At 42.3% G+C, this 27809-nt stretch overlaps 1 protein-coding gene across 4 annotated transcripts in view; it reads right to left on the reverse strand.

Moving 5' to 3' along the window:
- Nucleotides 1–25163, reverse strand: part of Ssbp2 (single stranded DNA binding protein 2) — a 251742-nt gene extending 226579 nt beyond the window's left edge. For all 4 annotated transcript variants that reach the window (XM_038322334.2, XM_038322333.1, XM_038322332.2 and 1 more), the window contains exon 1: nucleotides 25015–25163. In XM_038322334.2, the coding sequence (XP_038178262.1) occupies nucleotides 25015–25076 (62 nt within the window). In that variant the 5' untranslated portion in view covers nucleotides 25077–25163. The remainder of the gene's footprint in view (nucleotides 1–25014) is intronic.
- Nucleotides 25164–27809: the final 2646 nt, after the last annotated feature.

Raw genomic sequence — 27809 nt, forward strand, 5'->3', positions numbered from 1 at the left:
AAGCCCTTGGAGTTCATCCAATGGAATTCTGTTTCCAGCGTCCACGTCAGGTAACTCACAGCCCTCTGTATCTCCAGCTCCAGAGGATACAATACTCTGGCCTCCCAGGGCATCTGCACACACATGTGCACACTAACAAGCTCATATACGCATAAATAAAACATATATTTTAAAAGACATAAGCAGAACAGAATTTGGACTCCAAAAAGTGAAGGACTGAGCTGGAGTTCCTCCTTTCTAATGAGAACCATCACAGAGCACAGACATACCTTTAAGGGTTTCGTGATAACCCCTCCATACCCACTTCCTGTCACTTCCAACACAATACAGGAGATAGAGATAGATACAAGGTCTTCCTCGGGAACTGGCAAGCTGACACAGGTTAACGGCACTTGCTTCTTTCTTAAGACCCAAGTTAGGTCTTCAGCACCCACAGTGGGCTGCTCACACTGCCTATAATTCCAACTCTGGAGACTCTGATGTACACACGTATAAATGAATTTTTTTAAATCTTCCTTAGGGTTGCTCAATGAACTAGGGGAAGGAATTCATGAGGGAGAGTTTTGTCAATTGCAGCATTCTCCAGAAGAAACTAAACACCACACCTTATACCCCATATGCAGGCAAATTCTCACAGGATCATAGACCTATATATACAAAATGAAGGTGCAAAACAAACAAAACAAAATACAGTGGGATTTGTGACATCGGAGACAAAGTTTTCTGCAGAGCACAGAAAGAAGCCAGGAGTGCTGATCTGCATGCTGCGGTGTGGTGACTTCACTAGTGAAAATAAGACTTCTTACCAAAGGAGGGGGCAGAGATGAAACTAACGAGCTAATTACAGCATGTAAATCAGTAAGAAGCTATGTTTCTGATACTCATGGATATCCTGCTTAGGAGACATGACAAGGAAACAAGCACATTCTGCAGACATTTATTGAGCAGCTACTGCTTCCTGCACTAGGGATGCAGCTGCAAAACAAGAGCTTGAGCAAATGAAGTCAACAAATAAATTATAACTGATACACTGTATTGTGTTAGATACTATGAACAGCAGAAGAAAGTCCTGGAGCACACTTACGGGTGGCCACAGCAGTTGGTGCTGGGCTGTGACATGAAGCAGAGGTCTGAGGATGGTAAGGTTCCGAGGGAGAAAGCAGCAAGGACGCAGTAACAGACACAGTATGTAAGAGAACAGATTCCCTGATGATCCGAGGTGAGCACTGAAGTCACGATACACAACTTGCAAAAACTGGACTGAAAAACTGAGGCTTACACCAAGGGCCAAGCAGCCATTAAGGGCACCTGCTACAAAGTCTGACAAATGAGAGTCCAAATCCTTAACCCACAGGTGAAGGAAAAGAACTGCCTCCTATGAGCTATCCTCTGACCTCCACATGTTATGGCATTCGAAAACACACAGGAGGTGGGGGGGATAAGTAAATGTGATAAAAATGTCTTCTCAATACCAAGTGTCAATGAAATGGAGGGAAGAGAGGTGCTGATAGTAAGAGTTCAGAATAATACAGGTGGAGTATTCCTCATCCCAGAATCAGATGTACAGGCCAGAAGGAGATAGCTCTGCAGTTGAAGGACCTGGGTTTGATTCCCAACACCCATGTTGTCAATAACCATCTACATTTAACTCTAGTCCCAGGGGATCCCACTCCCTCTTCTGGCCTCATTGGGTACAAAACACCTATTCATATAAAATGAATAAAAATAAAATGAGAAACAATTTAATCTGAAGTACCCTAAAATATGAGATTTTTTAGCACCAACATATTTCCACTAACAGAATCTTCCATACATGCCTCATGTGATGACTTAATGTCAAAATGCAGCTACACTAAAAATACCGTGCAATCACTCTTAAGGCTACGTGCTTAAAGAACATAGGAAAATAATTTAACTTTATATTAAATGAGTCTTATGCCCAATATCTCATATTTACACACAAATTGATAGAGGTTACAGGCAAGGTAGCCACCAGGGGACCAGAAGAGATATCAACAGATGCAAGTCATGAAACAGATGCACAGAAACCCAACAGAAGCTGTAGTGAGTACTGTACATTAACTCCAGACCCAAAGTGCAGTGTGTGGAATGACAGCCTAAGCTTAGGGCAGCACACGAAGAGGTAGACGACACCAAGCCCAGGGCCAGAGCTGCCCTCTGACTACACCAATGCTCGACTATTGGAATTTACAACTGAGCACTGCCACTGGAATTCAAGCTTCCTAAATAGCTTTAGTCCCACAGTGCCACTGGTCTTGGCACCCACAGAAGCAGTTAAATGCTACATGGCCTAAACGGAGCTTGTTCTAGGTAGCAACCTACTGTCCTTCAATGTGCACTCTCTCTTCTACTCACACGATGCTGCCTTGCTTCTTTCAGGATAGACACAACACTTTTAAACATCTAATAATTAGTTTCTCCAAAAGAAATATCCTCTGTCTGTCTTCCCCTTGTTTTTTATCTGCATCCCGCATATCCTACCAGGTCCAGTATGCACAACGCTTCCATAGCACTAACTGAATGATCTAAGGTCCCATGACTATGCCAAGCAGTTTCCCTGATGATTTCAGGACACACCCCTTTCCTTCTTTAATTTCTTTTGCACTTGCTCTATGCACCATTCAATTAGCACCTTATTATACTAACACCTCATTTAACCAGCGTCACTGGGAAAGCAAAGTGTGCATCAGAAGTGAGTTTTCCAGACAACATAAGTGTTAATTTAAGAGGCAGAAAAGTAGAGTGAGAACACTGCTACCTGTAGCTACTGATAGACCTAAGTTCAAATCCCAAGCCTGTCACTATGAGCTAAGTCCGCACACCATATTGTAAAGAGGGGTTATATTACCCAACCTTCTAAAAGTTGCTGGCTTACAAAAATCACATATAAAGTATCTAGCAAGCACCCTATAAATCACAGCTGTAACTACTCCACATACTATTATGGAGTAAAACATTAATTTTATGGAAATACTCATCTATATACTTTTACTAAAAACTGAGCATTTCCTAATGATTCCCTTATCACTCAAAATGGAAACATTCAATAAATACTAATCAAAGGTCATAACACTAGCATCATAATTATGGAGCTATCAGCTAACACCATTATGGTTTTTCAACTATTAACTCAAATATCTTAGTAGTTCACTAAAAATATCATACATTTGTCCTTTATCTTTCTTAGATGACCGCAGATTTAGAGAAATGTCACTCGCATGTTCCCGAGATGGAAGCTCTGCCCGCTAAGGTAATCATGTCTATCAGCACTTTCGAAACTTCTGATGTTACTGAGCCAACTGAGTCTCTGGCAACGTTCAGTGGGAATTATCTTCATGCCAAGTAAGAGGAAAGATTTCCTGGCTACTTCCTAAGTTCTGGGCTAAAATGGCTTGTCTTCTTTAAGAATTTCAGCAACCATTTTAATAAGAACCTTAAAAATAGGTCAATTACCTTATTCCAATAGACTGTAATTGATATAATTTCTTTGATCTCTGAGTTTCAATAACTCCAAAGCAATAACCATATAAATAAGAAGACACTTTTCCTTTTCCTCTTGTTTGCAGATTCTTTGAAAAGATAATATATAATAGTGTGTGTGCGTGTGTTGTATGTGCATATGTGTGTCAGTGTGTGTATGTTGTGTGTCGGTGTGTGTTGGTGTGTGTGTGTGTTGGTGTGTGTTAGTATGTGTGTTGGGGTGTGTTGGTATATGTGTGTGTGTTGGTGTGTGTTAGTATGTGTACTGGTGCATGTGTTGGTGTGTGTGTGTGTGTGTCTGTGTGTGCGCTGGTGTTTTGTTTTACTCATTTTTAGTTATATACAGCTTGGGAATGTAATAGGATAAAATCCTTAATGGATAATTGAGAACATACGTCCTCATCTCAATTATAGGGTCAGGTGAACAAAACCGGCTGTCTCAGCTCTCAGAGCACTGAAACACTGGTCTCCAGGCCTCCACACTGGCCCAGAGGATGGTCTTTTAGTCTCTATCTACATCCAGCCAAGGTTGCCTTTTACACCATCACCAATAGGAACTGGAAGTCTGGGCACTTAAAACATCACAGTCAAAGTGGAAAGACATACTGAAAACCATAAAATACATGCATTTCAGAAACTGTAACGATTAAGAACAATCACGTGCTACCACCTTGTCTGTGTTGTTTTCTTTTGTTTTTGTGCTTCTAAATATGAAAACTACAATTTACCACCTTCAAAATAAAGAGGTAAAATTCATGATCCATAAAATACATAAATACTTTCAATATAAAAACATTAGAGGTGAGCGTTCCTAACTGATAAGATAAAGATGACTGATGTTATCTTTGCAGTGTGGACCCACAGCAGTGAAGGGCATTACCGAGCACTCTGCAGTTCCTCTTATTGTGCCATAAACAATATCTTCATTATTTTAAACAAAACTGTCTTGCTTTTATATGTTCATATTAAGAGGAATCCCACAAACTGAATTTATTCAATGAAGCTCTAAATCGTTTCTACCAGAAACAGTTTACTTGCTTTCCTATTCTGTTGCTTTTCACAAGAACTTCCCTTTTTACAATATATTCAGGACTTGGGGGAGGAAAGAATAATTTAATTATAATTTCAAAAAAAATTATCTAAAAAGCAGAAAGTTAAAATGTCAAATTTTTTAAAGGCCTGAATCAATAATTTTCTCATCATTAGAAGGGGCTATTAGAAGATAATTCAACTTAAACTCTTCAACTTAAATAATTCCAAAGGATTTAAACTTATAACATTTTAAACACCTATTAAGTATTGTACCCTTTCTTCATCAAGCAAGATAAGTATGTCCAGATTCCTCAATAACAGATAATGTCTGATGTATAATGATCATTTTGATGTCAGTCACAAAATGAAAACCTATCAATCATAAGCAGGGAAAAAAATGAAGGCTCCACTAACCTCAAGATTCTACTGAACGAACAAAATAACGTGGAAGTCACAGCAAAAAGCAAGCATAAAGGAAAACAGAGCTCTCCTCTGATAGTAAAAGAGCTGAAAAACGGGTCCCTCTTAGTCACAGTATATGAGATCAACAACCAGAAAGACGGTACCTGTAGCAATAGAATTAGCTGACAGTGCTCCTATAAACCCCAGTGATAGCAGCAACTTCCGTCTGGATGCAAGCCCCAGATACTAAGTAATACTTAATAAAATCTAGCTAAATACCCATGCATTTTTAGAAAGATATGAAGCCATTCTCTGCTTTGTCAAAGAAAGAGGAATCCTTATAGTTACTTGAGGAAAAAAAATCCCAGTTGTATTAGTAAACAGGCATAAGAATGTCATTTTCTGACTAGATCAATATCCCTTGCTTTGTTAAATTCAAGATACATAAGTATGCTGGGCGGGGGTGGCGCACGCCTTTAATCCCAGCACTCGGGAGGCAGAAGAATGGGATCTATGTGAGTATGAGACCAGCCTGGTCTACAAGAGCTAGTTCCAGGACAGGCACCAAAGCTAGAGAAACCCTGTCTCAAAAAATCAAAGATACATAAGTGAAGTAGTAGATGATACAGAAACAAGCTACACCTGCTTTTTTGCCTTTTATACTGTCTTAAGTACACAGATAAAAACAGGTCAATGGTTAATACGTTCCACCACTTCCATACTGGCAATAGCCAAGGGAAATTTAGAGTAGACAATATAACAATAACCTTAAACATTTAATGTCTTAAAGAGGTGGCAAACCTAGACTATGATATTCTTCACCTTGGTTAGTCTGCAGTTTGACAGAACTGTCTCCCTCTCTCAAGTCTATTTTAATGACAATGGAGCACTCTAATGAGAAACAACTCAAAGTCACTGGCATTATCAAGAGGACAATCAAAATAAAGAGACTATGCCCAGCACCGAGAAACGCTGCTATCCTGCATATGAGTTCTCAGCCAGCAAAGGAAATGGCTTAGAAAGCCTTGGGAAACTGAGTGGAAATGTCTTCTTCCTCTTAAATGAGACACACACGAGATGCATGAAGACGGTGCACGGGGTCAGTGGCATTGTCGCTTCCCTGTCAGAAACTGATTTACTGCTGAGACCAAGATCTCTGTCCTTGGAGGAATGTTTTTCAGATGAATACAGAACCTTATTCAAGATTAAATTTGAGTTGATTTGCACGTTTTCTATAGTAGATCTTAAGGGAATATAAGCATGCTAAACTAGTTAATATAGAAAACTATGTACGTATGTGGTTTGCTTAGAATACCAGTGAGTATAAGCTCTGTCTCCTGCTGGAGACATATGTACTACACATATTAAATATACTGATACAACTGAACTTATTGTATTTTTATAACAATATAAGAAGATAGCCCAAATATTCTCAGCTGCATTTCAAACTTTTAATCAGTCATAGGATATATCAAGCATATATTCTCTACTTTAAACACACAGAACTTTTTCCAACTTGTAACTTACATTTTTAATTCAAATATACTTTCAAATAATAAAACAGTTCTTAGTAAGAAACTGACATTTACCAGTTATTCACAATGCATTTTATGAAGTTTTATCATATCAGAAAACACATGAGGAAAGAAGCCACCTTCCCGTCCCTCCAGTCCCGTTCCCTCTCAGCACTCCCACACTAGACAAAGGACGACTGCATCCATCAGTCCACTGTGCCACGCTAGCACGCCCCCCCCCCCCCGGAAGAGCTTGCTCTGTTCAACACTGCAGATTGCGTGCTTCCTGCTTTCAGGGTGGCAAAACACAAACTTGGGGTCCTATGTCTACTTAAAAAACTCCAGAGTAGGCCTCAGACTGGGGAAGGGCATTCTGAATTAACCCACGGCTTTCCAGAACAAACTGTGGCTCCTCTCTGAATCTCTCCTACCCTTCCCAAGTGCCCCTCCCTGAGACACAGGCCACAGCAGGACTGAACTTTCTGTTTCTTCACAGGATCCGTCTGGCCGCCTCCCAAGCACACACTGTTCCTATGCCAAGTTCACTTCTCACTGCTGGATCCCCACTGCCGTGTACAGTGCCTGGCAAACAGCGAGACCCTGAATAAATATTTAGTGAGTGTGGGAATGGATGGCAGAATTTAAACTTTTTTAACTTTGCTTCTAAAGGAGGTATTTATCGGGAACTGGGAAAACGAACAATACCCATAAGCATTACTGTCTTTTGTCTTCATCCCTCGCACTTTTTCCATTCTGTTCCCGACCATGAGAATCTTATTATTAACTTTTCTTACCTTCTTCCCCTCACTTACACCTTTATTTTATTTGACCTTTTTATTGGGGGAGGAACATTGTGAAAAGGTTCAGGTTGACCTGGAATCATGCAGTCATGGCTGTTCTTGAACTCCTGATCCTCCAGCCTCCACTTAATGTTGTAAGATTAATGTATACTCCCAAAACTAGTCTTAAAATACACCTTTATTAAAAGATGCTTCAGAGAAGGTGGCAGTAGATTCAGAAAAACTGGTTCTTGGGCTATAAGGTGTAGCACCATGGTAGAGTGGGCCTAACATGTGTAAGGTCCTAAGTTCTCTCTCCAGTACTGCATGTAATAATATGATGATTAAGTAGCTCTTCTGAAATTCATGATTTGAAGAGGGTTTTCACTTCTTTGTCACAGTCCTCTCTTTTGTCAGCCCATTACGTTTCTCTCTGGCTGTGTGCTCTGACTGAAGCAAGACAGTAAAATGATTACACACCTATGTATGAAGAAATGAGACTTTCAGCTGGGCAGCAGTGGCACACGCCAGCACTGGGAGATAGAGGCAGATGGATCACAGTGAGTTTGAGACTAGCCTGATCTACAAAGTGAGTTCCAGGAGAGCCAGAACTGTTATACAGAGAAGTACAGTCTCGAAAAACTGAAAAAAAAAAAGTAAATAAATAAATATGAGACTTTCAGAAAACTATGATCTGAGAACTCAAGCAAATACAAGAGCCAAGGCTTCTCCATCTTGTGCACCCTTCTGTGGAGTACTCAGTTCTTCATGAGGCCTCACTACATATACAAAACTATCTGTATCAATCATATTGCATGATAGTAAATATGTTTTAAAAGAGGGTGGATTTTATTCGCAGGGCTTTATTCAACTGGGTTGCTCTGTTTTATTTTTGTTTTTATTAAACAATACTTCAAAGTTCCCAGGCATGAGTGGAAATCTGAAAACATGTGAAAGGTCATATGGTTATTTTTACTGTCTTCTTTCTTGTGTGATGGAGAGATACAACACATACATCTACTCACTCTAGAGAGGGAACCCACAACAGACCAAAGTACAGATAGCACCAAAGTCCAAATTGGTGAACGAATGTACTTTATTGGGGTTACTTCCAGAAGTAGAAATGACTCAAAGACAGCTGCATCACCAAGGCCCACCCCAGCATGAATGGCAGCTCACAAAAGCTGAGAACTTGGAACACAGCCTGCAGGCAGCTCAACAGACTGGAGAGTGTCCTTCCCAAGTCACTCTGAGCAAAACCTCTTCTGGTTTCAGAGTCTTCATAGCAGCTCAGCTTTTATTGCTTACTCTGGCAGGGAGGGACCTAGTGAATCTTGTCTGTTTCAGGGACTTCCTGAAGCTATTTTAAGTTGTATACCTTCCCGGCTAAGGAGCTTCCTGTAGGATACAATGTTTTAATCTTGGGGGAAACTATTACACAACAATGTTCCTTACCTGTATTTCATAAATTAATTTTTCCCATAAAGCATTTGATTTAAACACTGAAAGGCACAGCAAGCAGTTACTAATTTAGTTTTCTTAACTATATCACAATCATTTCCCAATTACTTCTTGGAAACGATCCATTTATTCTAATCTAAGATTCAAAAAGCTTTTAAAAATCAACTGACAAAAATTTAACAATGAAACCCATCCTAAAATTCATTTTAAAAATTTATACACTGTCACCTTCAATGTCTAGCTACTAAAGGGGAAAAAAATCCACTTACTGGCTTTCTTTCCCATACCCTACAGTGACCCATTATTGTCACCCTTTAATAAAACTTAAAGTACAACAAAGTGGAGCATAGCAATAATAACACCTGTCACAGTTCCCACCAGAAACCACATCAAGTAAGACCAACCCTATCTCCTTGCAGTTAGTCCTTTTCTGCTTGTTCTTTCTCAGGGAAAGGCTTTCCACACCTGACATCTCTGTTTCTTTGCCTTATCTCCACTTCCCAAAATATTAATACTGATTGAGCATGGTTATGCATGTCTACTTTCATCTCAGTACTCAGGAGGCAGAGACAAAGGCAGGTAGATCTCTGTGTGTTCCTGGTCAGCCAGGGCTATCTGCATAGAGAGGTACTGTTTAACAAAAGAAGAAAATCAACAACAGGAGCCCACTGCATGCATGCTAACTGAGGAGCTTACTCCTTTGGAGCTTTTCTCATTCGGGTCACAGAAGGAATCATGATCCTAATATCCCGTCCTGTTTAACATCTTACTGTCTCTTCTAGACCTGGCCAAGTTAGCCCACACCTCCCTTCTGGAAACTCCCCTCTCTTGACATGTGATGCCAAGTTTTCCAAGGTCCCCTCATTTCTGTTTGTTGATCTTGTTCAGTCTAAATCTCAGTCTCTCATTCTACCTGACTTTTAAATATTCCCCATGGCTTATCTTCAATTTCCTCTCTTTCCCCTCCACATTCCCCAAGAAAGCATTCCCTTTCTCCTGTCTTCAAATGATAAATAACAGAAGGACACCCAGGCCCTAGACAAGGCCCAAAACTAACCTACACTGGCAGAAGTCGAGCAGGGCAAGACATACATAATGCTTTTGAGCTTTTTCTTCATATGGGTGCTTACTACACTTGTATGTTCAGTTGGTAAAACTTCATCAAGCTATACACTAAAGATAAATTCATATTTCTGTTTGAATTTCATACTCCATGAAGTCACTGTTAAGCGAATAAGCTAAACCTGGACATGGAGCTAAACCAACTCTGTCAAGTGTGGTTTATGAAAGTCTTGGTTTCCTTCATTAGCAATATGAAATCAACTATCAGAAACATCTGGCACAATGCTCGAAATGCAAGCACTTTCTGCTTCTAAATAGTACATCTCTGCCCCATCCCTTTTCAACTCCAGTACCTCCTCAAAGTCCTACATACACAATTTCCCCCAACTGTGGGTCTGAATAGCATCTTAATCTGAACATCTCCCTCCTTAAACCTTCCTATTCTTCTTCCTTTATATCATCAGTGTCTATGACTGAGATATAAGATACCCATCATATCTACTTCTTTTCCATTGAGGCCACTGAGTCCCATGTACTCCATACCCTCAAACTTCTACTATACTTGGAAAAAAATGGCCACACAAAATTGTATTGTTACAGCAGCTCACTTATTACAATTTTCTAAGACAATTATCCTATCCAGCCTTCCAATATTTCTTCCAAAATTATTATTCTAAAACGCATCTAATAATACAACTTTTTTGCTTAAAATCCCTTATCTCGTAAGTCAAGCTGTCATTCAAGGCTGCAACTGAAACAGTTTAAGTTGCCATACATATCACCTATAACATATCTAATCGTACCAACTTTAAGGCACTCTGCCAAATACTTCTGTGTTCAATCTCACACCGACAATATTCAGAAAACACTGCATCTGTTTGGCCTTCTCTTGTCATTATGCCAGAAATAATGTAACAACTATCTACCTATCACTCACATCGCACTAGGTAATATAAGAAAGTAATCTAAGGAAGGCTGAGAGGGCCTGAGAACCTGTGCGGACATTACATGTGGTCAGTAATCGGCTAAGACTTGAGCTTTCATAGATTTTAGGACCCACGGGGGCCCTGGCACAAGTATACTGAGAATGTATGCCATTTTTCTTTACTGTCCTCATATTTATGCACGTTTCCTTCTCTAGAATCCTATGTAGCTGGCCATCCCCCAACTAGACTGCCCTTGCCTGTTAGTACACAGTAACTTTTCTCAGAGCTTGCCTAGAACCTTCTGCCTACACATGATAGTGCTTGCTGCCAGGGTGGTAACTGCTGAGAGTGAGCCCTCTGAAGAATGTGGGCAGAGATGGCTGAACTAACTGGTGTGACTTAGGAGTGTTCAACTGAGGCTAACACAGAACAAACGGTGCACTTCTTTTTTTAATAGATAAAGAAATAGATAATAGAAAGCAGGACTAATGCAATATTCCCATCTCACAAAACACATAAAAATATATACTCAGAGACATTTTTAAGCTGATTTTAAATGCTACTTTGGTAGAAATGACTTTTGAAGCTCTATTTCCTTAAGATTGTTCTACAAAGAACTGGGAGGCTTGTTTCCAGAGTTAAAAACATAATCAAAGCCTGAATATTGCCTTCATGCTTCCCTTGTCTCCTGAGATCACTCGAGCTTCCACCCTTCCACAGACCAGGGAGGTTTATCTCTAAGGACTGAGCATCACCAAAATTCCTTGACCTCTGGCACCAGAGGAGAGCAGCAGCAGCAGCCCCAAGGCTCCTCCCTGCTAGGCTGACAGTGGCAATGGTCCCTGTCAGAGCACAGCTCCGGGAGGCTGGCCTCTCCAGTGACCATGGCTCTCCCTAGATCCCGGGAGCTGTTCTGACTGAGGCACTGAACTCTTCTAACAGCTGGATTGCCCCTCCAGGATTTAACCCTGCACCTATCTTCAGTCAACACTTTTCAGTGTCCCTCTGAAGAAGCCACAGTGCTGGGCCCAACACTAACACAGGAACAGCTAGTCAGCTGGCACTGTCACGGCACCTGCTGGGTTATCAGTTTTCATACGGGTGATATTACTGCTTTAAAGAACGGCCTCAACATCTTTTATGTTTCTGGGAAAACTTGCCTATATCCTCCTCATCTTTCTGGCCCTGAATACTGAAACCCAATTCACATAACTTACTCAATACAAACTGAATTCAAAATGAATTAGCAAGGTTTCCCCAAAATGAACTGAGTACTGCATATTATGTATATATTTGTGTGTGATGGGTATTTTATGGCAGGCATCTCAAGTTTTTCCTTGACAATTTTAAATGAAGGAATAATAATATCAATCACTAAGTTTAATTAAGGGTTTAAAAAATGTATACTGAAACACTGCAATAGTTTCCTATTAATTGCCATTACTTTAAATGACCTGATATAATGTAATCATCTCATAATTTTAATCTAGTCATAAGCAACAAAGAGTACATAATGAAAAAAAACAACAAAGGAATTGTTTTTATTCTTTCTAGTAGCCATTTCCAGAGAAATTGTTGGTAATAGACTTCAGTATGGTTGTAATACTTCTGGACCACATGGGCCTTTCCAGAAGCCCTTGTTCAAAAGCAAACAAGTAAACAAATCAGCAGGACACAAGTTCACTGGGAGAGACAACAGATAAAGGAAACTCATAACTACAGGTGGGTATTTTTTCTAGTTATTATATTTTCCTATTTATTTGTGATTCCAAAGTTATCAAGAAGTCACTTAAACAGTTAATTTGTCAGTGCTACAGAAAGAATGAAGCCTGAGCTCCTAATAAGTATCTTCCTTTTTATAAGCATTATATCCAAAATGGTAAGCCTCAGATATCAGCTAAAGGATATGAGTCTATCCACCCTTTTAGCAGGTGAAAATTGCTTCTAATCCTTCTGCAACCTCTCCTGCATTTTCTGTTAGTTCCCATTCCAACTAAAAATCATGGCTGTAATCAACAGAACAACCCAAGCATTATCCTGCTTCTCACTCCAGCCCCGTATTACTCACATTCATGTTTGCCCCTCTCCTGGTTAATAATGATTAAAATGAGCACCACAGTCTGGACACAGGGTGCACATGCCTGCAGCTCCCCACTACACCTGAGTTTCCTTGGATGGCATATAAACCTCTCTGAAATTCAGTCTCCCCATCTTAAAATCAGAAATATATTACTGTATAAGCTGCTGTAAAAATTAAACAAGAAGCCAAATACAAATACTGTTGACTCCGTTTATGGAAGCTCCTGGAATAGTCATATTCTTAAAGACAGAAAGCTATACAGTGGTTGCCAAACGCTGGGAGGAAAGGCGAGTGGGAAGCTATTGTTTCATGGTCACAAAGTTTCAGCTTGGGATGATGAACAAGTTCTGAAAATGAGGCAGGGGTTGCACAACATGAAGGTGATTAATGACACCGAGCAGCATACCAAAACTAGTTAAAATGGTAGATTTTATGTTATACATATTTTACTACAGTAAAGGAGAATGTCGATCATTTATATTGGAACACTTGCTCTTCCTTTTTTAGAGAGGGTATGTGTTATATTTGATCATGAAATGTGTCTGCAGGCTTGTGTGTTGAACACTCGGTCAGCAGCTGGTGGCACTGTTCGAGATACATTTGAAACCTTAGGAAGTGGAGCCTACTGAAGAAGGAGGTAGTTTGAGTGTGCCTTAAAACGTGATACCTAATACCCAAGCCCTCCCCACCCTCCTTACTTTTCAATCCAAGGTAAGAACCTTCTCCACCTGAGTCTGAGCCTAACTGCAGAGGGTCAGGTAACCCTGGCCTGAATCCCCCCAAACAATGAGTAAAGTTAATCTTCACTCCCCTTAAAAAGCTAACACAGTATGAAGAAGGGAGAGGAGAACTTCTCTTTCCCTACCCCTATTTTAACTCTCCAGAAAACAGACAAATGAATGGGTAAGAGTTCACTGATAAAAACTGTCTATGCCTTCATAAATTAGAAATCTAAAACTTAGCAGATATAGTACACACACCTATGATTCCTAAATTTGAGATGCTAACACAGAAAAAAAAAAAAACAAAACACTAGATTCGAGTCTAGCCTGAGCCATATGGCAATGCCCTATCTCAGAAAACAAAAACATACAAGGTCAAAACTACCCTGAATCCTGAATCCAACATTCCATTTATGTAAGAACAGCATTAAAAACTTCAAATAAAAATCAGATTTGTGGGTTTCCGTAGATACTCCACAAATATCACAGGCTATTTACGAAGGCTATTGGTTACCCTCTACAATCTGACAGTACGACCCTGGTGTTCGACACACCCGACTTCTATCCTAGAGAATGAAGAAGTTGAGTGCCCACTAGGAGTGTCACCCTCCTGCCTAGCATCGTAGTGCCACCAGCTGAGCAAAGTGATCATCAGTATCATCCAGCTAAAACCCCACAACCACAACACAGCCCTGCCTGCTGGATATACTGACGCAACAGTGGCACAAAAGCTATACTTTAATGCACCACCTTCTGATTGGGTTTAAGACCCATTCCATGAGATGGAACCCACATCTGACCTGCTAACCTGCTAAAGTGACCAAAACTCTGAGACAATATAGGTCATAGGCTTAGGGAAACACCTGATACTACTGCTCTCCTAAAGGTACAGCAATAAAGATAACTCCTGATGAAATACTGCTCTGCCCAGGCATCAGTGCATCAGAGGAACTTCTTCTTGGAGTGGATGGTAATTAACACTGAGCCCCACAATTTGACAAGGTGCACAAACTAAGAAACTGTGGAATTATCAGCTCTCAGTGGGCAGTCCTTATCAAACTCCTCTCCCCAGACTCAGGGATCTATCCAGAAGAGGAGGCAGACGTGGTAGGTGATACTGAAGAAACAGCATCTTCCAGACACAACAGGACTAACACACATTACTCACAGAGGACCTGCACAGGTTCAAACCAGACAGAACCCCAGTGCAGAGAAGAGGAAGCACACACAAAGTCCCACTGCTAACCGTAAAGCTATTTGGAGTTCTTACCCACTGGCAAAAGAAAAAATTACTTCTCCAAGAGTGTATAACTGGGTATATTTGAACCGAGCTGCAGGGCAGGCCCCATGCCCAGGAATAGTTGTCCTATATAAAATAGACTATTTTGTTTTGTATGTGTGTACTTTTTGTTTGGTTTTGGTTTTTTGTCTTATTTGTTTGTTTGTTTAGGGTTTCAAGGTTTTGTTGTTTATGCTTTCTGAGTGAGAGTGAAAATGACTGGGTGACTGGGGAGGTGGGGGATCTGGAAGAGTTAGGGGATGAAAAGAGTATGGTCAAATATATATGTGTAAAATTATTTTTCAATTAAATTAAATCAGATTTGTTCATTTTATTCACGACATGGTCCTTTGGGCATTATGTCATAAAATCATGTTTAGCATACTTTAACTATATGTATTTTTCTTTTAATCAATGTACTTGTAACTCACATCTTTTTTTTTCAGAATTGAGAAATAGTTATTTATTTAGGGGTAAACTCACAAATCAGAATCCTCTGCTGGAACGGAGATCAGAAACCAAAATCCACAACTGGAACAGAGAGAGGCCAGACACATGCTCTGCCTCAGCACATACAGTATAAGAAGCCACACCCCAGTGAGCGGGTAACCACTGACTGTAAGACTTCCTACAGCATCTCTGTGTATTTTCCATCTTTACAAAGTAGAAGTTCTCAATAATTTATTTAGGTAAGCACTCACTGATACAAAATGGGTTAGGCGCCACTGATCCAGCTGCCTTTGTCTAGTTGTTCTTCCTAGGAGCTTGGGGGAATAGGATGGTTGGGATATAGGAAGGGTGGACATGGGAACAAGGAATTATATATCTTAGTTAAGGGAGCCATTCTAGGGTTGGCAGAGACTTGACTCTAGAGGGGTTCCCAGGTGTCCAGGAAGACGCCCCCAGCTAGTTCCTTGGGCAGCTGAGGAGATGGTGCCAGAAATATCCAGATCCTATTGCCATACTCATGAATATCTTGCACATCACCATAGAACCTTCACCTGGCATTGGATGGAGAAAATGACAGAGCCCCACATAGGAGCACCGGACTGAGCTCTCAAGGTCCTGATGAGGAGCAAAAGGAGGGAGATCATGAGCAAGGAAGCCAGGACCGCGAGGAGTGCTTTTACCCATTGAGACGGTGGGACAGATCTAACGGGAGACCACCAAGTCCAGTCGGAATGGGACTGATAGAACAGGGTACCAAACCGGACTCTCTGAATGTGGCTGACGGTGGAGGAGGACTGTAACTCACATCTTAAATAAACTCGTAACTAACATCTAATCTATGATTGTCTAATGAATCAAACTGATAGCTGAACCTTCATTCATCTCCCAATCAAAGGGCCAGCTAACTTCTAGTGAAAGGAAAAAAACATTCAAATTATGGCTCAGATTGTGCATGCTAGTTAAAAAATAAAAATGTCTTTTTAAATGTGGCTTAGCTCTGTCACACATTACTTATATTATCCTAGCTAAACTAATATTCATTTATAAACCTTGACAATTAATGGAGACTTTTTAAAAGTATATTAAAATACTTGAAAATATGAAACACAACTTTACTTATATTATTAAATATTTATTGCATAGATTGTCAAACTTTCTATGAAAATATTTACACATATTTATTATATATAGGTAATATCCTCAGCTTTGAAATTCAGAAAAAAAACTACTTTATATCTACATGTTTTTAATCTTTAGAAATTACATAATTCTAGTACCAAACACTGAAAGTATTGGGGAGAATACGAGCTAGATATAGTGACACACTGGTGGGATATATGAAATTGACTGCATCTTTATTATGTCACAAATATAATAAACCCAAGCACTGTACTAAGCAAGCAGTGGGAATGCATTAATGAACAAATCATCTTGTCCTCATGTCCAATATAACTGAGAAATGAGACAGTAAACCAAACAGAAGACATGTAATTAATTTTGAAACAAAAATGGTCAAGGAGGGTTGTTAGAAAATCATCGAAACTTATCTGGAAGGTTATAAAGTAAGTGTGCCAACTATACCATCTGTTGTTAATCCAACAGCTCTAAGAGTTCATTAACCTATGTCTTTTTGTGTATGTGTGATGGTATATGTGTACATGGGGTGTGTGTGCTATGTGTGTATGTATACATGTAAATGTTTCAGCTGGAGAACGAACTCAGTGCTATTCCTCAGGGGGCGCTGTCTACCTTGTTTAGAGGCCTGGTTACTCACTGTAGGCTAGGCGGGCTGGCCAGAGAGATCAAAGATCTGAGTGTATCTGCCTCCCAGCAGGGGGGCTATAAACACATCACCAAAGCCTACTCTTTTCCGTGAGTACTGGGGACATGACTGGGGCCCCCCGAATTGCACGGTAAGGACTTCAGACTGAGCTCTCCCTCTCAGCAGCATCATTATAAAAGCTTTACTGTTCTCTTAGGAACAACTCTACCCCCAGGGCTTAGAGATCCTCACCCTACCACCTAGGAAGGCTGCGTACCAACTGGATTCACACCCCAGTTCCTCAGCAACAATAGAAAATCAGATAAGTGCACTTTTTACCCCTACCTTCCCTCCTGTTTTACATGTCGTTGAACAATTATCCAGAGATATTTCCTTAATGATAGTTCAGACCTGCCTGAAAACCCCCTGCCCTAACTGTTCCTTTTAGTATTAATTACTCAGGTCTCTGTCTAAATGTCTTCTTCTCCAAGAAGCTTCCTCTGTGGCTGCCTAATCTAATACAGCTTTCTGGTCATTCCCTATTACCACCCCATATTTTATTACTTTTATGGCCAATATAACCGTCCAAAAATTGCCTAGTACATTTGTTTATTTACTTATTAGTACACATTACTGCAACAAACGTCACGCGTCCATGAGGGCAAGCCTCATTTTATCCTCTCCATCAGCCTGAGTCCCCCCTGCTCTGTCTAGGTAGTCAGGGAGAAAGGAGGGCTGCTTCTAGCTCAGAGTGAATAATGACTGGTTTTAAGCCAGTTACCGCAAGACTATTATCTTTGTCAGCAACTGGTTTCTGGTAAGGCACTACAGAGTCTCCCAATTCACAAAGGTGTTTCCTTCATTCTCCATGAAACAAACAGGAAAAATCTTACCTTCTCCTGTCGTTTACTTTTTATAAGAAGTAATACTGGGCACCTATGACAAACCTATTCCAACCATGACAGAAACACTAGAGGGACGGCAGAGAAGTTGATCCTGAACTGTCGTGTTCTTGACTTACTCAACCAGCTCTGAAGGACTACTTCAGATGCTGTGGGAGAGGGGGCTAATTTTTAAGCCAGACTAATTAAGCCATGTTCTATCCATTTTGATACTTAGAGCCAATTGTAAACTGTTAAATTTCTTTTGTTTCATTAAGAGGTACCACAAAGCCTATGGGATTTTTGGAAGGGTAAGTGAAGTAATATAAGGGCCAAATGCAAGCAAAATGCTCAAATAAGAAGACTGCTGTTTTTGTTACTATTAAGCAGCAGCTTCCTAAGACAAAACTGCAAATGGTCTGTATTACGGTTTTGCAGAAAACACTTTACTTTTTATGTAAGATAACGTGCTACACAGTAATTCATTTATTTAGACTCAGGCGATCCATAAAGTAGCTTTTGGGTTTTTTAATCTCAGATTTGAAGAAGGTAAAGTAGATAACAGGCAGGAATCAGGTCACTTACAAAGCGGCCTTGAGCTTCAGACGCCACCCTTTCTGGGCACCAACTCTTGAACTTAAATGTACAACTTTCATATGCTAGTCTTCCCTTTCTTCACAAATATTTCATTTGTACTTTAATGTGACTTGATTTTTACAATGAATTAAAATTAAAATGTAATAGTAATTAAAACTATACTCTTAAATAACCACTGGTATAAAAACATTTAAAATTAGGAAAGCAGTGCCATGTTTCAGTTTCTACAGTTTAGACAATGCTGAACTCTTTTTCATAGCATGCCTATAAAGCAAAAATGATAGACTACCAAAATAATACCTTGCCCGGATCATTGGTTCAAGCTCACTGTAACTCAACTGATATAAAATGTCATAATGGCTCATCATTGGATGGTAGACTCCTAAATGAAATACAATCATCAGAGTTCTTACGGTAAAATATGAGTTCTATCATTACCAGAAAATGATACCAACTGATGACTGTTTTTAAAGGTGAAGGAAGGGCTAGGAAGATTAAATACAGATGACACAGGAACAGACAGGTGATGAACAGATGAAGTCCCAGAACTCCATCAGGACTGCCTCAGCCGGTTCAAAAAAATGTCTGCTCTTGTGCCTATCTGAAAATATGAATACCTCCACTACTGAGAATCCTCTGGCCTTTAACTTACTCTGACCAAAATACTACTCATCCATCATGCCAACACCAAATCTAAAACCTTCCTGGAAAAACTCTCTTCTTGCTTTTTGTGACCCACGGTGCCTGCTTTGCAGGGCCCTCACACAACTCCTCAGACTGGCGGTGGGGGGGGGGGGGGGACAGAAGAGCTGCTCAGGGACCGCGGAGGCCGCCATCTTTACCCTATATATGTAGTTTCCATGCAGCAGTCAAGAGGCTCTCCATCATGCAATTAAGTAACATGTTTTACAAATAGCCATTGTGTATGCAAAATCTGATAAGCACTCTTAAAATGTGAGTATTCTCCATTAATTTTTATTGGAAAATTATCTTCCACAATTAACAAATACATATAATTCCATTAATCAAAAGTTTTAAGTCCATTTTTTTAAAATATATGGCCTTGATAAATTTAAATGCTTGGCATATGTTTACCAAGGGTTAACCGCCAGTAAACAATGTCACCAGCACACAAATACTTAATGCCATAAGTATTTTCACAATGGTATCAAAGCAACATGACACAGTAGTAGAGAACATCCCAATGTATGCCAAAACACAATTATAACTATGCATGCTTTCAAACTGCATTGCCTCAAAACAGCTTCACAGCTCTCAAGTTGGTCCTAATCCTATGTTCCAACACTGATACATGGTTATGATCTCCATGCTTCTAAAAAGGAAGACTCTCAATTCAAATTACACTTGGAACTGTAAACTACAGGGGTATACTAGAAATCAGCCTACGCCTGGGCATCCAGTCCCTGTTCCGGAACGTGGTCTACTTTTAAACAACTCAAGTCTGTTTTCTAGTAGCAATCAGAGATGTAAGCCACATTTGGTGCACTACTATAGACTAAAATTTAATGATCTTTCTCTTCATCCTGAATTGGTTTTATGGGCAAAGTGGCTTTGCAAGTATGAAAATAATCCTTTTACATTTTTAAAGAGCTCTCAAAGTATACAGTATTTATAATACTATTCCTAAGAATAATAAATCTCTGCATAAAATACTAAAATTTGTCAGACATGGTGGAGCACATCTTTAATCCCATCACTTGGGATGCAGAGGCAAGGGGATCTCTATGTTTAAAGTAAGCCTGATCTACCCAACAAGTTCCAGGCCAGCCAAAGTTAATACAAGATCTTGTAACTGACTTTCACCTTCTTTCTTAAGGGTCATTCCTTTCAAAATCAGGGTAGTAGGGGGAGGGGGATATTTTATTCTTTTCCTAAAATAAAAGCCATCAATCAAAAAAAAAAAAATTCCTCCAAGCTAAGATGACATTTCAAATCCAAATTAGTGGATATTTTAGAGAAAATGTCCTGGAAATTGAGAAGAGAGTCGGTATCTCTTGTTCCCATGAAGACCTCTAATTGGCCCTAAAACTCCTGTGGGTTGGAATGTCATCAGTGGAGGGCATGTGCTTTGCCTATACAAGCCCATAAATTTGACTCCGAGAGTCTCCCTCCCCAAAACACATAAACTAAAAATCTTTAGTTGTGTATCAACTGCTCATCAAACAAGTTTCTAAAGAGATCTGTATTAGTTCACCTATCTAATTTTCTTCAGGGGAAAAAAAAAAGACGACTTGCAATTTTTGTTTGGTGGGAATGCTTTAATGATGAAAGAGAGAACAAGGTGACAGGCAGCAACTAGGCCTAAAACTCAAACTCAGTAGCACGTAAATGGTTTTCAGGTTGTAGCCACTTAAAAGGAAGAACATAGGAAATGGTTTTCAGAACTATCAACTATAAAAACAAGAACTAAACAAAGTTACTTTAAGTGTCCCATGTTATAACTAATTTCTAAGTATAATGACTACTTTGCAAGTGCACTGTTTACTATGGCCTCCGGTGCTCATCTTCAATCCCTTGCAAGTTCTTCTTGCAGTTGGTAAGACGATGGTGACAAAGTAGGAGCTGAGGATGTAGCTCAGTTGGCAGATTGCCTGCCTAGCCCTGGTTCAATCCCACAGAAAAATAGGTGTGGTAGGACACACCTATAATTCTAGTACTTGTGTGGTGGAGGCAGGAAGGTGAGAAGTTCAAGGTCAACCTGAACTTCTAAGGAATTTGAGGCTAGTCTGGGCTACGTGAGCCCCTACCTCAAAAAGCAACACCAAAAAAACTTCTATCAGTATTCATAGGCTCATCACTAGTTCCTTGGTAGTGTGGTTTAAAGTTAAACACATCTCATATAGAAACCACTCACAACTGTTATATTTAATTTAAAATTGTTAATGATCAAACAAAATTTCTAGAAAATCTGAAAGAAAAAGGATTCTTCTTTACTTAGGTCTCCAACTTCCATCCCTAAATTTCCTGTGTCTTCTCTTAGACCACATGCACATGTGCAACCTGACAATGTGGAAGCTGTAGGAACAAGGGTGCAGCAATGGTTAAGACTGCGTAGTTGACCAAATCTCGATTCTGTCCTAGCTGATTATGTAACTCTGTTTCCTAAATCGGAGACAGCCTCCCAGACAGTGAAGGTAACCTGGTCACTGAATGTGTGTCTTTCAGTTTCAATAACAAGTGCCAAAGTTGGAGGAATCTTTGTTCCAAACACAGCTTTCCGATTTTTTTAATAACTTTATCCCTGGGTAGTTACTTAATCAGATAATAGGGATTCTGTCTTGTTTTGTCAGCGGAGGAGGAAAAAACAACCTATAATTCAGAATTACTGGCAGAACGAGAAGAAATGCGAATGAAGAGAAAATAAACATGAAACTCTTAACACAGGGATGGCACACACAATGGCAAAAAGCAACAGTTACTATTGTATTCTTGTTTGGGGATATTGTTGAAATAAAACTAGGCTAATAGAATAGGAACTCAACCTTGTGTGTCCTTACAGTGAAAACTCTTCCCACTGGAGTCTGACAAGAAGCTGGTACTTCAGTATTCGATGGCAGGGTTCTTAACGTCAAAGACAGCTTAGAGAAGAAATTAAAAACTACTATCCCTTACTCAAAAGAAATGTACATTACAGGGAAAGTTAAATATAAATAACTAATTACATAATTATTTAATTATCATTTTGGTCAGTGCTATAAGGAAAGTACTAAAGCCACTGGCAATAATCTAACAGGGTTAGAATTAAAATTTCTATGTAAACATCCCACCTTCCTCTGGGGTGGCTCAATCACTGTCTCTAATTAAATCTATTGCAAACCTTTGAGTAGGCTTGACCCATTTGTTTGGTAAAACAACAAAATACACAATTAATCTGACCCTAGCCAATTTTCTGATCAAAACTAGAAAACAAAATTTTAGAAACTGTGCAAGCCACAAATTATTTTCAAATATTTTATATAGATAGTGGCTTGTTACTGCAAGAGAAAGCAAAGACTTGATACAGGTAAGTGCTTATCAGCTCTCCATTATGAAGCTGTGTGAGAAAACATAGCTCTTAATTATAAAGCTAATATGTATACTTCATGTTTGCCATTATTCACAATTCATTTTCAGAATAGTTTTATAAAAATGCATTCATTCTTATTACTGAAATACAAATTATTTGTGATTTTTAAGACTGGAACGGTCTTAAGTTGCTTACTAGAGAATTCTTTTTCCCTCAATTACCTCTTAAAATCTACCACTTTTAAAAATTAAAAACAAGTCTACTGCCATTCCTTTAACTACAACTTCAAGTTTCCTATCTTCTGAAATCAGTAAACACAGAGACAATAGTGATTAGATCAACTCTCCCATTAAAATATTTATTCTATAAAAATGGGATATTCTTCAATGTTTGTCTTATATCTGCTAAAAAAATTAACGCAGAAACGATGAACCCAGAACAGCCACTGTCAATTCTCCAAAAGTGGCCTTCTCAGCTAACTAGTACATAAGCAAAGACAGTTAAGAATTCCTATTGCCAATTGTAATAAATGGAAGAAATATATTTAAATCAAACAGCACCATCTAGCAGAGCCCTCATTACTGTGCTCCTCAGAGTTGATGTTACTTGTTCGTTTGGCGATCTGAGGCAAGAGTGGCAATAGCTTGTTTTTCTGACAGAATCACAGAATTGACACCGGGAAAGACCAAACAACTTCCTTGTTGTCTCAGCATGAAACAATTTTATTTTTGTTTTTTTCTTAAATTCATGAGACTACAGAATCGACTCAGTTGATTATCAGCCATTCCTGGGAGTCCAGCTAAAACCCAAATTATTTTAATACCAAATTTAATAACAACCCCCCAATAAGATTATGTTTTCAATACATCACAATTCCTCCACTCCCCATAATGTGAAATCCAGGTACTTTACAATCATTAAAGTATCCTCCTTCAGATGTTTGTATCAGATATAGTACAGCCACATAAATGATTAATAAGTACAAACTAGTATTTTAGAACTCCAAGTCCAGTAAACTGGCAATACTTCTACGTATTTTATATATTCCTTGTCACAGCAAGATCTTAAAAATAGCAGGGGTGGAGGGAGCAATAGCATCTCTCCATTAATTTTTTTGTTGTGTTTTGTTTTCCTACATCAAGGCCTGCCACCTCTAAATCCTAAGGGAATTATGTGTGTTGCTGCCAACACGAAGATTAGAAAATGTTCCCATCCCTAGGGCACAACAAACTTTCAAGGGTAAGACTAACCGCCTAAAGCAAGGAGGGAAAACTCGGTAGCCTACACATTGGATTTTTATTTGTGAAGCTATTTCTGTATGCCAGGGACACAAAGTACCTCCGAGAAAGACTCTTGCTTTCCTCCAGCCTGAAGCCCCTCAATAAGACGGTGTGTTCAATGACAAGGATAAGCCTGACCCTCAGAGCAGACCCACTTACAGGGAATCAAGTCTGAACATCTGCACATAGGAAAAGGGGGGAGGGCTCTTCCTCAGTGTCACAGTCACTATTCGCTCTCATTTTAGTAACAACCAAATCGCCGTTACAAGTACACAAGAATAGCAGCCAACAAGCCTGCTTCGCAGCGTGCCGCGACCGTGGCACCCCGGCTCTCCCGCGTCCTCCCGGCTCCCACCGAAGTTCCCACCTGTATCTCCCACGACCCAGCCAAGCGGCTCGCGCCCAGCATCTCTGCCGCAGCCCCCTTTCCGCCCCGCGCAGCGTCCACGCCGCGGACAGCCCTCCGCGCGGCGCCGCCACGGCCCACGGGACCTGCCCTTCGCGCCCGCGGCCACCGCCCCCGGGGACACAGCAAGTCTCAAAAAAGTTCTGGGGCCGCCGCCGAGCTGGTGTGCCGCGAGAGGCATGAGCGCCAAGCTCCCGCGGCCGACCCCGCGCGGGCCGGCACACTTTCTCCCTCCGGGAAGTCGGCGCCTCCACTCGCAAACTTCCCTCGCCGCCCCGCTCGCCCGCCCGCCCCGCCGGCCTGCGCCGGGAGAACCCGCAGACACGCGTCCCCCAGCCCGCCCGGCCCACGCCCGCACTTGCCCTCCGCGCCCCGCGGGGCCCCGCTTCAGCCCGCCGCGCGCCCGGCCCGCCGCCCTCTCCACGCCCCACGCTCGGGGGGCCCCCCGCGGGACCCCGGCACCCCGCAGCCCGCGCCCCCCGCCCCAGCCCGCCGCGCGCAGCGGCCCGGCCGTCCTGGACCGCAGCTCCAAAGTTACTTTGCGAGGAGGTGAAGCCGCGGGTGGTTCCCCTCAGCCACCCAAAACAAGTTTCCATCCCCGCCGCCGCCCCCCGCCACACGCGTCCCTCCCGCCGCCCGCGGCCACCCGCCGGGGGCTCCCCGTGGAGGCGGCCGCTCCCCCGAGCCGCGCGCCCCCGCCCCGCACCTCCCCCTGCCACCCACCCACCCCCCCGGGCTCCCCGCTTCTCCCCGGCGGGGCGGCCGTGTGGCTGCGGCTCCCGGAGAGTGCGAGTGCGTGCGCGAGTGTGCGCGCGTGCGAAGGCGGAGGTGGCTGCGGCGCGGAGACACTCACTTCTCCCGGGCCTGGCTGTCGGACGGGACGGCGCTGCTGTTACTCTTGCCTTTGCCGTACATGCTTGTGCCGAGAGCAGCTCCCACTGTCACGCACCTGTCAACCCATCACAGCCTCCCCGGGAACAGCCCCGTCCCCATGGCGACCCACGCAGCCACCCCCACCATTGGCCGCCCCACGCCGGAGCTCCGCCCTCCTCGCCCTGGCAACGCGCGAGACTGACAGGCCTCCCCCTCCCTCCGGCCTGCCGGGGCGCGCGGCGGCGGCTGGGCCTTCGCGGCAGTCTCCTCCCTCCTTCCCTCCCTCGCCGGCTCCCTCCCTCCCTCCTTCCCTCTCCGCCGCGCTCCCCCCCCCCCTCCCCGCTCTCCTTCCCCCTCCCCCTCCGAACCCGGGCGCTAGGGGGGAATTAGAAACTGCTCTAGAAGGATTTTAAACAACTGGCTGTTCCCTCCGCCGCCGCCCCGCCCCCCGCGCCGCCCGCGCCCGGCTCCTCACTGGAGAGAAGGCGCGGGGAGGAGGGGAAAGTGCGGCCTGGAGTGCCTGGCAGCGACTGCGGAACGGGAGTCGCCGCGGCCCCAGACTTCGGGGCGCCCGGCGGGTCCACAGACAGATCTGACCCACGGCCCCAGTCCCGGGGAGTGGGGGAGCCTTCAGGCTCCTCTCCCGCTCCTCTCCGGCCTGACACCCCGCGCCGGTACCCCCGATCGATCGCAGCGCTACTCTCTGGGGTGTCGCCCCAGCCCCGCTCCCGGAGGGCCAGCAGGCCGGGGGCGCCCGCTCTGAACCCTCGACCTTGTGACTGAGGGACTGGGCGACTCTCCTTCTCGCCTGGGGAGGAACTGTACCCCCCTCCCGGGGCGCCCGCCTAGGCGGTGTCGCCGGCTCTGAGGCCGAGCCCTGCGTCCCAAGGGAGCCCTGCCTGGTGTCAGCCTCCTTTCTAAGAGGGGAGCACACTCCCAAAGAGGCCAAGTGACCGACTCCTGGGACTCCAGTGGCCCACGCGTGGCCTTGGCCCCTTCCTCGTCAATACTCCGCACAGGTCTGCGGCAGAGCCGCGGCCCAGGCAGTCTCTACTCGGCCTGTCTTACTAGCTTGGGTGGGCAATGTCATTTCGGTTTGACCCCTGGACTGGAAAGAACCAGAGAAGGCCCTAAAAAACATCCCTGTACTTGCCGGGCAGAATAGCCGGAGAGCTCGAGATGTGCAAAGCTGTGCCCGAGCTGAAAACTCCCCGAGAATATTTTTGGATCCAAGTCCCTAATCTCATTTCAGTGAAGGCGCAAAAGTTTCTCAAGACACACGCAACCTGGTTTCTGATAGACTCCATCCTTTATTTTGTCGGAGATCCTTGGCTGTAAAATCAGACAGGGTGGAAATCGGGTTGGGAGAAGAGATGAGCTCCAAATGGGAGGTGACAGGGCAAGAGCTGTGCCATTGGGGTAAGACAGGGAAACCTCAGAAAAGAATGAATAGAGGAGGAGGAACGGTTGTGCTAAGGGAAAGGAAATAGCATTCAAATGAGGAAGCATACCTTTATTGCTCGCAGCTTTAAGCATTTAGCAGTAGGATCATAAAAATGCATATGGAGATGCGGAGATGGATGGAAAGGGAAGAAATGGAGTTTGTGAGCTCTGATAGCAGGTGACGAATAAAACAGAGAAGGTTAAGGAAGGGCAGTTGTTGGGAAAGAAGGAGAGAATCAAAATGGGTTGGCAACCAAACATCAATCAAAGAGGAGGGGGGAGAAGACGACGGATTTCCACTGCTCTAAGGAAAAAGGGGAAATAGACTATAAAAGGAGAAGATTATTTTTTAAAAAAGTTTAATGGAGAAGACATGAGCATGATAAAAATAACAGAGGGCAGACATGGTTTTTAAAAATATGCATTTCTATAGAACAGACAATAATTAAGCCAAGAAAAGAAGGAATATAAAGAAAATATAAAAGGTGACATTGACTTAACTAGATTAATTCCAAAGAGAAATAATTTGCCATTTCAAACTATTAAAATTTCCCTTTCTGTTTCAAATGACCCACAGTGGTGGTTTAGATCCGGCTCGCATGTTCTCCCTTCTGGTTCTAATAACCTACAGCGATTTGGTGCTTGGAACATTACACTCATGGACTGTGAAGAACTGGAAGAAATGAGACCGGGCCAGCTAGCAACCCTCCTTTGATCAAAGCACTCAAATGTGTATAAAGTTGCTACCATTTACAAACTCCACCTCCAAGGCTAGCCTTGTAGAATCGTTATCCAATGATTTAGCCCAGAAAATGTTTACCATCTCAAGGCTCCGTCACCCATGCAATGCTGCATACATGATACTTCTCAGATACTACCAAGAAGAGACCTCTGGCAACTGGCGAACTACTTTCAGGTCCACAACTGTGTCAAATGTTTACTCTCAGAGGTAGTTAGCCTCACAAGTACCTGTATTCCTGACCTTTCCTCTTCTACTGCGTATCAGTTAGATTATTGTGTCAGACTGTAAACCAAGTGCCCACCATAGGATGAGAGGCAGCCACCACCCAAGTCAAGGATAAAAGAGGGAGACCATCTTGGCCAAGAGCACTGCTACTTGGTAACTCATCTGAGATACATAGCACACCCTTTTTGCAAAAAAGAAACTGCCTTGCCAGGTAATTTTTCCTTTGCCGAAGGGTTTCTTTGAATGACTCAGATATTAAACCAAGGGAGAGATTCCCATGAAAACCAAATATGGATGTACTATGAAAACAAAAACAAACAATGAGCTATTATTCTTAAGCTGGTGTTAAGATCCTCTCATCTGTG

The sequence above is a fragment of the Arvicola amphibius genome, chromosome 3, assembly GCF_903992535.2.
Source record: "Arvicola amphibius chromosome 3, mArvAmp1.2, whole genome shotgun sequence".
Classification (NCBI taxonomy): Eukaryota; Metazoa; Chordata; class Mammalia; order Rodentia; family Cricetidae; genus Arvicola; species Arvicola amphibius.